Source organism: Streptopelia decaocto (genome assembly GCF_964273445.1).
Source record: "Streptopelia decaocto genome assembly, chromosome: 9".
Taxonomy (NCBI): domain Eukaryota; kingdom Metazoa; phylum Chordata; class Aves; order Columbiformes; family Columbidae; genus Streptopelia; species Streptopelia decaocto.
In genome coordinates, this window is record NC_138664.1 from 3,611,638 (window position 1) to 3,624,754 (window position 13,117).

Genomic DNA, 13,117 nt, shown 5'->3' on the forward strand with positions numbered 1-13,117 from the left:
CATAATATTTCCAACCAGCTTCCTCAGGAGAGACTGTGCCAGCTGTACAGATGGACAAGATCATGATGTGTTCAATGAAATAATAAGTGCAAATGTCCATATTTCACAATTTTATGAACAGTAAGGTCTTTATAGCTCTCATATTTAATGTCATTTAAATGATACATATTTTAGAGGGCAGCAACAGAAAAGTATTTATGTAATAAAAAGCATTGGTAATACTGAGAGACAAATACAGGGATTCTACATGTGAACCCTGCCTGTTAAGAGCATTGCTATAGTTTCTTATTCAAAAATCTTATACCAGCTCTGCCAAGCTAATGTGTTGTGGGTCGAAATTAGAAACCTGCATGGTAAAACTGCTAATAAGGTAATACCTAAAGGACATGATATGTAAACATAGTGTAACAGACAAAGAACAATAGTTCCTGCCTTGAAGAGTTTATAATCCTTACAGACAAGACAGTAAACAGAAGGGAAGTTAAATGTTTCCTTAGAAAATGATGATTTATCTTAAACTGGAATGGTCAATTAGTTCTTGTGGATTTGCTGATGAGACTTCTCCAGGGATTAGGCACCCAGAACCTGCAGTTTTGTGTCCTTTAGCTTTAGGGTGCATACTGGAAGAGTCTGCTATGCAGCTACGGGTGCTGTGAATTTTGAAGTGGTTGTTTACAAACACATCTTGCCTGGACACCTGATTTTCATTCAGTTTTTGCTTCACTCAGCAGAAGGGGTTATGAAGACTTTGCGGGGCCCAGGGTCTGCTTCACTATTGAGGGGTTAATAATTTGAAGAGAAGTGATATTCTAAATAGGGATGGTGCAAACTCTCTGCATTCCTAACTAGACGGCAAGGTCTTAAGGGTCAGCTTCATCCTGTAGTTGTGAACATCTTTTGGTTTTGTTCTTGTAGTACTACCAGCCATGCTTTTGGGACAGGAAAATTGATTTTCTGCATCGGTTGATCTGATGGCTAAGTTCTGGCTTTAAAACTACTTGTGATCGAGTCTGGTCTATATACTGACTGCACCTGTGTATTATTTTTTTTCTTTGAAGACGCCGAATTGCAGGAATATAGCTGAAGGCATAGTTAAAGGACTATGTGGTTAAGTAACTGGAGGGGGCAGCGCGGGCAGCGCCGCGGGTTGTGCTCCCGCCGGTGTCCCGAGAGCTGCGGTGCAGCCGCTGGCCCCGGGGGTCCGCTCTCCGCTCCTGCCTTGTCTGTGCTCCGGCGGGTTTCGGCAGAGGGCACTCTGTTCTCACGGTGGAGGAGGCGCTTCCCGTGCTGGGGAGAAACCTACACAGATTGGAAAAGTTTACAGTGCAACATATTTGAACAAACTCTTCATCGGTTATGTTTAGTTCACTGGAGCGTATTTTTAACTTCAGTGGCAGGGATAATAGCCCTTTTTCTACGTGTTGCTCCTAGCGGACTCGACGAAAGTTTTGGGACATCAGTGGAAGCCGTAGCGCGAAGGTAGAGGATTTTAGTGCTGCTGTTTAGCAGCCCAAAGCTCCGAGGGAGAAGCTATCGTAGGAGACATACTCGTCAAATTTACAGTAGGAAACCTAAAAATATCGTAGAGGGCAGCATGATTAAAGACCTCCTCGGTGTGTGAGCAGATTTGCAGCTGTATTGTGAGAGTTACTTGGAGATGAGACACAGGATGGTTGTGGTTTTGGAATCTGCTTTGCATCAGATTTGGGGGCTGACTTCACGGTAGCTTTTGCCCCTCGGGGGAAGACGAACCGCGCGGTCCCGGGCTGCCGGGGTCTCGGCCGCCGCCACCGGAGCGCCGCCAGCGCCTCCGCAGCCGGGGGAGGGGGAGCCGGGCCCCCTTGGCTGCCCGCCCGTTCGCGCTGGCCGGGGAGGCAGAGGCTGCGCGGGGGGTGCCGAGCCGCGGCGGCGGAGCGGGCGCCGGGCCGGGCCGCGGCTCCGCGCCGCAGGTGGAGGCGCCCGGGCGCCTCTCGGCGGGGCCGGGCTGCGGCGGGCGGGCGGGGGCGGCCCGCTGCCAGCAGCCTGTAGGACCTTGGCGAACGTGCGGCTGTGGGCTGGAGCCTGGCGTGAGGGAGGGGCTGCCGCGCTGATGCAGGATGCTGTATCCCGGTGCCGTGACAGGCGAGGCGCTCCCTGCCCTGCGAGCGCGAAGGAGGCGCCGGCAGAGCCGGACCCGCTCCCCGCCTCTCTCCCGGCCCCAGCCCCGCGGCGCTCCAGGTGGGTGAGCTCGGCGGCCGCGCCAGGGTGCGGGAGCCTCCGCGGCAGCCCGGGCTGGCTCTCGGGCAGCGGCAGCTTCCTCGACCCGCTTCTCCGAGCGGATTCTGGCCAGGGCGGCGGGTCGGGCCCCGCGGGTGGCTCCCCGAGACGGGCCGGTCGGGTTCAGCGTAAGCGGGGGCGGCCGCGGTGCTGGGCGATGGTCGATCGAGAGGGCAGAGCGGCGTGGGTTGCTCGGGGAGCCCTTGGCGAGCCCAGGCACCGACACCTGTGAAGGGCTGGTGCGTTTTGCCAGTTGTGGCTCTCAGCAATGCCTGGCGGGCGTGGGGGGAGTAAGGGGAAACTTCCACCTCTTATTGACATAGTTGATTGAAACTTTTGAATGACAAGAGCATCCAGGAGTGCTGAAGGTTTTGGGAGGAAGGAAATAAAATACCTTTTTCTGTAAGGAATCTTAATTATGCTTAGTTGACAGGTGCAAGAACTGTTTGGATAGACGTTTTTCCTTTGGGATATCTGACCTTTTAGAAAGGAGTACATTCACTGTGGAGGTTTGCAAAATAGTGGGGTGGTATGGAGGAGGGGAGGGAGCGCTGTTTGTGTGCTTATGTTTTAGGGCTGCATGGAACTTCTACTATTTTAAGATCATTGGGGTGATAAATAGTCTGGGGCAAAAAGATGCATCGACACTAGGAATTAGCAGTGTTACCAGATGTTTTTCTTTTTGTTTTTTTCTTGATGGGAATTTTAACTTGAAGTCTTTAGTAAAAGTGACAGTTCCATGTTGGCCCTGAAATGGTGATGGGTCAGTAAATTGAGGGATTTTTTTTTTCTTCTTAGCCCTGATTGCTTGGGGTCTGAGCTGTTGTGATCAGAGCTTTCAAAGGCAATGGAAATGACTGCTGAGGCCCCAGGGCTGGGCTCTCAGCTTTAAGTGAGTGAAAGTGCTGAAACAGTACATCAGAAATCCTGCGCTCTTTGGATTTTACCTTCTGGAGATCAGGATGGGAGGTGTTCCCAATGTGATAATTTTTCTGTTCAGGAGATAATCAAACTTGTCCACTGTTGCCAGCTTCCCCCAGCCTTTCCTTTTCCCCCTTTCTGTTCGGTGGCTGGCGGCAGCTCACCCTGCAGGCTGTGCTCATGGCATGCACAGCGCGCCGGCTCCTCTGGCCAGCGCTACTCCCGTGTTTGCATTGCGTTTCTTCCAAAGCCCCGTTCCATTCCTTTGCCCAGTTTGCTTTAGTCATTGAAACTCTGGCGGAGCCCACTTGATTTTGTTTGTAACTTGAAACAATTTCTCTCAGCAGAGCCCCAAGGCACAAGGATGGCCAGCCCTAAAGCCACAGGGCTCTTCTGGGAGATCACTTGGCTTGCTATTGCTGTCTATGCTCATCTACAGGTAGGTGACAAACTTGTTGCTATTGTCATGCATGGTCCTTTATCAGATGATCTTGCTGCACACTTTGAATTACTGTTTTTTAAATGGAAAACTGCCACAAGAATCATACTGTAAATAAAATGCTCTCAGTTAGAAGGTTTTCCTTTCACTGAACTGAATTTCAAAGACATCCATCTGGTAAATGAATACGCTCTCTCTTCTTAGTAATATTGTACCTGACTGTACTATGTGGGGACCAAAGGGAGATCTTGCCAGATGTGTAATGCCATGGATCTTTCTAGGCAGCACAGCTGCTCTTTGTCCCCAGGAGGTTTAGCACCTGATAAACGTTAAGATACTGTAGGTGACAAGGGTTATATAAATACCTGGGTAGAACCATCTAAAGCACTTGGAAGTCGGTGTCAGGGGGGAGGGTGGTCCAAAAAGGTCTTTGCTTCAAGTGTTCAATGAACACAGGAACCACGGAGGAAAACTGTAGCTGCCAACTGATCTATTGCCTGACACCTGAGCCTAATCAGTTCCAAGAAGTGTGTATTTCAAGAAATATGGTGTGCTGGCATGCAGCAGAGATGTTATAGGATGTCATTCTCTATACTGATAGTTCCCACAGCACAGAATGTTACAAGGATTCTTCAGTCTTAAATACACTCAAATCCAGAAATCCTTGGAAAAGGGCAGCTAAATAAACTGAAGAATATTTTTTGGAAATAAATAGCATGGAAATAAGGAGCATGAAGAACTGAAGAGATTGTAGTAGACAGCTGAGTAAGCTATGATCAACTTAGGGTGGACTCGGGGGTTTAAGGTAGTGGGAACGGGGCTCCAACCCATCCTCAGGAGCAGCGCTGAGTGCACTGTGTGCTGTGAGACACCTGGCAGCTGCGTGTCCAACAAGACAGGGCAACAGTGGGATCTGCTGCTTTTTGCTTGCATATTCCTTATGCAAGAATAAAATGCTACTAATTTGCAGTGCCTATCTGGCTTGTATTTTTGTGTGCACGCAGCTGAGTGATGCTGTTGTAACTGGCCCTATAAAACACTCAGAAAGTAGCATGTAAAGTTCACTTGATAGTTCTGTTCAAGATGAAAATAGAAGTTCAGAGAAGGGAAGTGTCACCTTCGTGACTGGGCTTTTTGGTCATGAAGAGACCACTTTTTTTCTTTTACAATATTTATTTTTTGGTATTTTTTTTTCTTTCATACTTTTCTTATTGTAGAACTGGAAACAGTAGTGGCATAGTTTCCTCTTTTCCACGAATGGTTTGGCATAGCTTCACATGTCTCTTTATAATAAAAACAACCCAAACACATTGTAGTAATCAATAGGCTATTGTGAGAAGCTTTATGAACGTTTCAATCTAAGTCTTTTTTTTTGGTCTTGATTGTCCTTTAAAATATTCTAACCTATTTGGCGTATTTGAATCATTAGCACTTAACCCCAATCTTGCAGAAGGCCGTTGTGCTTCTAAGTTTTAGGTGTTTTATCACAATTGTAGGCATATTAAAGATACTTTATATTATTTAACATAACATTTTTGGTATCCAATAACCATTAATGCTTTAATTGGTTGCTTGGGGCCATACTATATGGACCACACACAGTCATTCTGCCCTAATATCGTACCATAGCTTCCACTTGTGTTGTTTTTGGCTATTAAAGTGCTTATGTCTGGATTTAATCAATTAGAAACAATTGGATGCTGGGCAAGGTCACAAGTCTATGTCATGTCACTTATGTTCAATTGATTAATTTCATCCTGCTTGAGGCAGGTACAGAATAAAATCATGACCATTTTAAAAGACTGTGGTGGAAATGTGGTATGAACATAATGCAAAGAAAACTTTAATCTGAGAAGTTGTGAAAAAGAGGTAGCTGCTGCTGAGAAGAAATGCAAGTTAACTTTGGTTAGAGGAGCCCTTTCTGATTCCTCGTAACCAGCACAGCGTGGTGTTCAGCTGGGCTCCAAACCGAACTCTGCCCTTACGGGTATGCAGCGTCTCGAGTTTGACAAAATAACTTTGTCAAGGGCAGATTAGTTGCTGTAGTAGTAAGTTAGATTTCCCAGGATAACTCGGTGAGTAGTTGAGCACTGAGCATTGCTGAGCTGCCTCTCCAGGAAACCTGTTCTGTGACCAAGGGCAATGGCATAATTGACTCGGGACTAGATCACTTACAGGCTGCCCTTGACTGTGCTCTTTTGCAGACATAGAGCCTACTTTTTCTGATATGTGCCAACATAAATGAAATTAATGGATCTGTATTACTCTAAAGCCCATGGTAATCCAAGCGAATAATATCTATATGTTTTTCTTAAAAACAAACAAAAAAAGACCCCATTTTTTTCTAAAGATTTAAATGATGACTCAGTCTAAAGAAGTTACTGTATTCCACAGCCTATATGCATTTGTGAACTGCAACTATATCCTTGGCCTTGAGTGTAACTATTCATATGTATGGCTACATATGGTGTAAGAGGCTCTTCGTTCTTCTCACATGGTAGCAAGCGAGCTATCAATACTACAGATTTTAGGAGATGGTTAAGCCAATAAACAAAATAGAAGGCATCCAAGTCCAATTTTGCTGGTTTTAAGTGATCTTTTGAGTACATGTGGCTCCATACTGGTAATTGAAAAGGTAGGATGTTCAGCCTGGTAGCCAACTCTTTCTTAACCTTGTGATAACACTTCATCACACCATTCAACTACATGCTGTTATATTTGTTATGAAATGTATGCAAGACTCTATATCTGCATATATGTACTAATGGATTAATGACAGCAAGAAATGATGACTAGCAGATTCATATAGACAGATATGTCATCAAGAATTTTACACATGGATTCACTTTAGATTTATTCTATGTTATTTTGTTTCAAATCAGGAATATGCTGATGTTTTCTAAGGTTCTTACAGTCCCACTTAAACCGTCTACAAGTCAGTTCATTTCACCTTCAAAGACCATGGGATTGCAAATGTCTGAGGAGGGAATAACAGCAAAGACACCATGTCTGGATATTTAAGCAGCATTACTCTGGATTTCTATGGAAGGAAAAGTTTCCTAGGTCACATAATCATTGAATAAACTGTTGGTTGTTCCCATGATTTATGTTTCTGCAGTCCCTGCCTGCCTTATGGTTTTTTCTAACTATCTGTGATATTTCAGATATAAAGGCTATACATGCTGAAAACATTATCTTATTCAAAATGATTCTGCCATAACCAATCTGCCAAAAACTACCAACATAGCAAACGTCTTTAAGGTTGAATTTTGCAAGGCCAAAAATCTGATGTCCATTATATGACATAGTGGACTTGGATACTATCTTTGTGGAAAACCTTTGGAAGATTGTTTTACAGTCACTGAATGTGTTGCACACCGATGTTCAGAAAATAGATTATGATCTACATGCCATACAATAGTAAGTTTTTTTAAGATCTCCAGTAACTTCAATCAAAAATATCAGGATGAGATTTGCAAGTCCAGAGTTAAATCTGAAGCAGTTTGCCTTTCTTTGCAGGCCGGTTGCAATTCTGCACCCATCTGGAATTTTGCCATCAGCCTCAATAGCCCGTGGTTTTATTCTTAGTTGGAACATTGAGATGCCTCTACTACAGTCAAATAACACTTTTGAGACTCTGTAGAATTGTTCTGACTTAAAATATTCATTATTTATAAGATTGTAACTCAGTGACAGCATTACCAGAAAACTTGTGTAAGCTTTGAATTTATGACTAATAATGATTGCTCAGCCAGTGCTCATAGGATCTGAACTGCCGTTACCCCCAATTTACAATCTGAAAGAGTTGAATTGCCAGAAAAATGGTGATGAATCTGTCTTGTGACTTGAGGCATGAGCTGTATATGAATACTTATTTTTAAAAATGTACTCACAAAAATTGAAGTCAGCTGTGGGAGATGACCCAAGAGTACAGATGATATCAGTGAGGGGATCCTTTTACTATCTCATTTACTTGTTTTCATTTTTGTAGCAAAAATTTTTATCGTAGTGATTATAAGTGATGCTTGCAGTGATACAACTTGGAAAATCAGCTCTAGCATGGTCCAAACCCATTCATTCCAGTGCGGCAAAGGTGGTTTAGTCTCCATATATAGCCAAATTTTGAATTATCTGTGTCTTCAGGTATGGGTATCTGGGCTCACTGTGATGATAATTTTTGTTGCAGTTACACTAGAAATTGGGCAGAGATTCTCAAATCACTTGTGTGTTGACCTGCAAATCGCTGGTTCCAAAAAGATATCTGAGAGTCAAACACTTTTAGAAAAGCCTCAAGTGTGGGAATAATCTCTCACAACAACAACTGGCTTCTAATATCTATTGGAAAAGTAGTGAAGAAATGAAGGAATAGCTCTCTGGTTTTAGCAGATACTTGAATACTTTGTCACTGATAATGATTCATTCAGGTCTGCCTGTTGCAGCTGGATCCTTCATATTCCTCACCAAACTGGGGCACAACTGGCACTGAGGGTGGCAGTTTTGCCCAGTGCCCCAAACTCCCTTCCTGCCTTTGCGTTGCAGGAAATGTATATGACTGATTGTGCTGATATTAAAGCATTTTTACTGTTCATTCAGAAATCATGATTTGGCCATCCAAAATAATGCGTTTCACTTCAAATTAAATTATAGTTTAAAATCTGAGTCCTTTTTATTTACTTTTAGTTCTGGAACCTGTAGGGTTCACATAATTCTGTCCTTATCTGCAATTTTTAGGCTTGAAGCTTTTCTTAAAACAGTCCTCTGTGCTCACCTGAACCCAGGAGGTGGGGTTTAAGTAAACACCCATTATAATGTGGCTTGCAATAAAGTAGCAAAATAAATTAATTTCAGTGATAGTGGGAGCAGATTTGTAATTGTGCCTCTCTGCTTGTTTGTGTTGTAGGGCTGTGCAAGAAATCTTTGGGCATGAGTTATATCACACTGTGCAAGTGGTGTACTTTACTATTAAGTCAGTGCATTGTTCAGATTTTATATAGCTGATAATACTGATGATAAAGTCTTGTGGCTGCGTATGGTCCAACACAATCTTACTTGAACAATTCCAGTGTAAATCTTATTATGCAAAATCTTTGTAAAACAGAGACATTTTGTGTGTGCTGAAAGAGTGGGTTTGTTTTTGATGTGCGGTTTGCTAATGAGCACAACATTCCAGAAGGGACATGGGGTACAGCCATGGCAACTCTGGAGTGACGATTAAGACCCGCATAGGGACTGTATAGCACTGCAGTTCTGATGTACCCTCTGCACTCGCTTTATTGTCACTGAGAGATAAATAATTCCTTTAGGTTTTGAAAGCATGTTTATAATTTCTTTTTTTCCCATAAGAGGGCAACTTTTCTTGATAGCAGCTGGAGTACATGGACTGTCAAGTGCCCTTGAATTTAAGGGTCATATTTTCAAAATGCTTGCTCCAGCTTCCAGGGGGAGGTACAGTTTTACAAACCCACTTTTTGGTCACCATCAGGTACACGAGGGTGCTAAACTTAATGCAGATACAGCAGCATTTTCAGAAGGGTCTGTGCGATGTGGAGCCTTTGTTTTGATGGCTTTCAGTAAGATTTGAGACATAAGTTAAACACAAATACTGTGAAGTACTTACCTGTGTTGGTAGGTGTTTAGCTGGATTTTTTGAAGCAAGCAACAAGGTAAATTTCAATTAATTCAATGAGAACCAGGCATTAGATCCCTTAGGTGCTTCTAAGAGTCTGGCTAAGCATTTGTCATCATGTTTAGCTGATTAAACCAAAACTTTCAGCCTTAAAACTCTTTTGAGAAAAGAATAGGCTTCTGGTGTGTAAGTTCTAGTACCTGGGTGTGTAGATATTTGGTAATACTTCAGAAGTGCAAGTACAAGCATCACGTGTTTATAAAGGGAGGGTGGTTTTTGAAAACTTGGCCCAATATATCCCTTCCAGACAGCATATTACATAAATTGTTTAGGAACAATGTTATTTCTGTTTCTAATTTTATATTTATTAGATTTAACATCATTATGGAGAGAAAATGAGAACAGCATTCTCGGTCTGTTTTGAGAAATGTGGTTTCCAGGAATTGTCGGTTTGTCATGCTTCTGGATCCACTAGAAACACAGCGAATGCAAGTCAGCTCGACTCAATTGTGAAACAATATTAAAAATGCATTTATGATTGCAATTACTAGATTGTTGTTGTATGCTAACTGTTGTCATTTGTGTCACGGTGGGAGGGCCCAACTGGTTAATGATGCTGTTTTTGTACCATTAAATAAGTGGAGCATTTGTTTATATGTGGAAACATGTATTTATGTAATGTTTTTTTCCTGTCATCAGGTGCTCTGCCAAAAATCGAAGCTGCTTAAAATTTATGGGATACAATGACTTGTTAGTGCATGCAAGCAGAACAAGGTATCGCTTACAGTCTCTATATGTGTAAGCACCTGTAGAGGCTGACTCTATACTAAATGCAGACATAGTGAAGAGAGTTTTAGCTGTTTGATATATTGCCTTTTAGTATCATAGAAGTAAGATGATGTGGGCACACCTGCATTGCCACAGAATGTGAAGCATAAGGGATTGTGTTCTTTCAAGCTCTGTTTAGCAGTAAATGTTGCCTGGCCTGCATGTTGCAGAAGCTTTGAGAAGGCTGCAGAAACTGCCTTTATTCCCAGCTGGCTGATGCAGCTAGAAATTAACTACCTCCAAAATATCCCCCCAATTTGGTTGTCATTTCCCTGCTTGTATATGTGGTTGCTCCAGGCCATGTTCTGGTGTGGAGAAATGTCAAAGGACAGTGCAAGTGCGGGTACCGATACATTCAGATTCCCCTTTTCTGATGAGAGCTTGCTTTGCTTTCCCAGCTACCGCAGCCTCTTGTTGGTGTAGCAGTGGTGGGGAAGCAGCAGGCTAAACAAGCTCAGTGCTCTCTGTGGATGGATAACGAATGAAATATGCTAAAATATGATTTGGCTTCCTCTCTTGAGAATCTTCTTTTATTAGATGTTTTCAAGGTCTCATTACTCATTTGGCGTTTTGTTTTCTTGAGTCTCCAAATAGTTTTAAACTGTTCCCTGGTTGACTAACATGGAAGTTGGCTGAAAAAACAATAGCGTAGTAGTGTCTTGAGTATTGCCTGCTTGGTAGATGATGTTCTAGTTGGAAACTGCCCGGTACATCCAACATATTACTGATTCTTTTGGCTGATCTCATCAACACTCTTGTTAGAAAGCAGAAGGGGGAATACATCTATCACTGGAGAGATGTGCTGTATATGCTGTATGCTATGTGGGGATTTTACTAATGCCACTAACTGATAAGACTGCTTGAACAGGCTCTGTTTTTGTGACCCGATTTTATAACTTTATATGAATATAAGGTGCTTTATGTGACTAACAAGTCCACTTTTCATTTAGAGGGGTGCATCTCAGGTAAGTCTTTTCATGGAACAGCCCACTCATAGTTTGGTAGCAGTTAACGGTGCAAATTAAGTGGTGGGAAACACTATGAAGCAAAGAGTATCATCCTTGCACTGTGTGAACTCTTGGTTTACCCACACTTGAGTACTATACACAGTTGTGATTCCTTTATGAGTGGGGTGGAAAGGCTAGACAGGGATTGGCTGGTAACTTGTTTCTTTCAGCATAAGAACTCCTAGTAAAACTACTAGGAGATGGATTCAGACCAATGAAAGGTGATTGTTCTCCCTGGAATGATCTTTGGCGCTCCTTGCTATGTTTGGGTGTTGTTTGTTTGCTTGTTTTTTGTAGAAGGTTACATGGATTTCAGGGGTGACAAGGTGAGTACTAAGTTCCATTAAGTGCTGCTATATAGACAAACAACAGCAGGTTAAGAATAGTAGGTGGGTTCAGGGGAGTGTTGTATGTACATGCTCTGGGTATACTCCTTGAGTGTCCAGTTACAGCTGCTGTTGGAAGCTGATGGGCTAAATGCATCCTTGGTGTGAACTAATTCAGCTGTTCTTGTGTCATTTTGATGTTCCTTGGGGCTACGTTTTGAGGATCATTGAACTAGAAGGTAGAACCAATCCTAGACCTACTGTCACTTATGACTCATAATTTAAAAACTAACATTAAAGACTACATCTACTCATAATTTAAAAACTAACATTAAAGACTACATCTACTCATCATTTAAAAACTAACATTAAAGACTACATCTACATCTGCTACATCTACAGACTCCAGGTGCATCTGGAGGTATGTCCTGGATGCATAAGAACTTGCTCAAAACCTATGGAGGTACCCACCTTCTGAGCTTCTTTGTGTCTGTGTGGAGTATTTTTACAACAATGTTATTAAATTTATTCTTTACAAACATTTTTATGATATTCCTAGTGCATTGTCAAATTTTGAAGTTTTGGAATGATTTTTAAAGTGTGCAAGGAAATTTGGGTCATTTTGCTTAATTGCTGGAGTAGTTTCTTGTTTTTAAACAAACACTAGTATTTCCTTGAGCAAGATAAATAGAGAAATGGCTTCTGATATTTTACTAAAAAGGCTTGGCTTAAGTTCCACTTTCATTATGTGGTCAGTCCTTCTAAAAGACACAAATATTCCGGACATTTTTCCTGCATGAGTGAGCACTTGCTTTCACCCCAGTGTGAAACTGCACACCCAAATGCTTTTCCCATTTCCTCTTCCTACCTCTTTCACTTAAATTTAGAACACAATAGGTTGGTTACAACTATAGGAAAAGCTCCAGAATGCCATCTTAATGTATGGGGTTTTACCATGCAGCTGTTTATCTTCTGCTAAGAGGAAACTATAAATGTATTTTTAATACCAGGAGCTGGGCTTAAAATGCCATTATTCATCCGGTGGGAATAGATTTGAAAATTAGTAAGCAATTAGATCAGTAGGCAAATACATTTTACTTAATGTTGCAAGTCTCATGGGCCTTTCAAATATTCTGTTAGCATCACCTGTTCTTAACTTGCAACCTTTTAAATCTTTAGGCTTAAATAGCAGTCTATACTCTGTATATTTTTAATTTTTATTTATGAGCTGAATTGTAGTTTTTTTAAAAACTTGCATGGTTTCTCCAAGGTCAACAGAGATGTGCTGGGAACATTAAGCTTTTCTTAGTGAAAATTTCTTCCTGTAGATAACCATCTTGAGAAGGGCCTTAACTGGGATAACAGAACATGTGGGTCTTGTTCTGATCTTTTGAACTTGCTTGAATAATGTCCTTAGCAAACACCAATGATGTATTTGTTTATAATTGCTTATTTTTCTTACTGAATTTAGACCTCTGTGAGCCATCTGTCATATGTCACATAGAAACCACTGTTTAGAAATGGGGAAAATGTAGGAATTGTAGAGTTTCCTTTTTACTTTTCAAATGTTAAGGCCAGCCCTCAAGAACTCTGAAGAAAGGACCTTGCCCTTTTCAAATGTACAATGGGAAGGTCTGGTCATTCCTTGTTTGCCAAAAGCTCACATTGATCACTGGTAGTACGAGGACTCTTGGTCTAGGCACTAGAAATCCAC

At 42.1% G+C, this 13,117-nt stretch overlaps 1 protein-coding gene across 3 annotated transcripts in view; it reads left to right on the forward strand.

The window, feature by feature from the left end:
* The first annotated feature begins 2,082 nt into the window (after positions 1-2,082).
* ADAMTSL3 (ADAMTS like 3) overlaps positions 2,083-13,117 on the forward strand; it is a 176,489-nt gene continuing 165,454 nt past the window's right edge. For 2 of the 3 annotated variants that reach the window (XM_082060787.1, XM_082060789.1), the window contains exons 1-2: positions 2,083-2,217; positions 3,525-3,616. In XM_082060787.1, coding sequence (XP_081916913.1) covers positions 2,097-2,217; positions 3,525-3,616 — 213 coding nt within the window. In that variant the 5' untranslated portion in view covers positions 2,083-2,096. Of the gene's footprint in view, positions 2,218-3,521; positions 3,617-13,117 lie in introns of all 3 variants that reach the window. The other variant, XM_082060788.1, reaches the window with a different exon arrangement.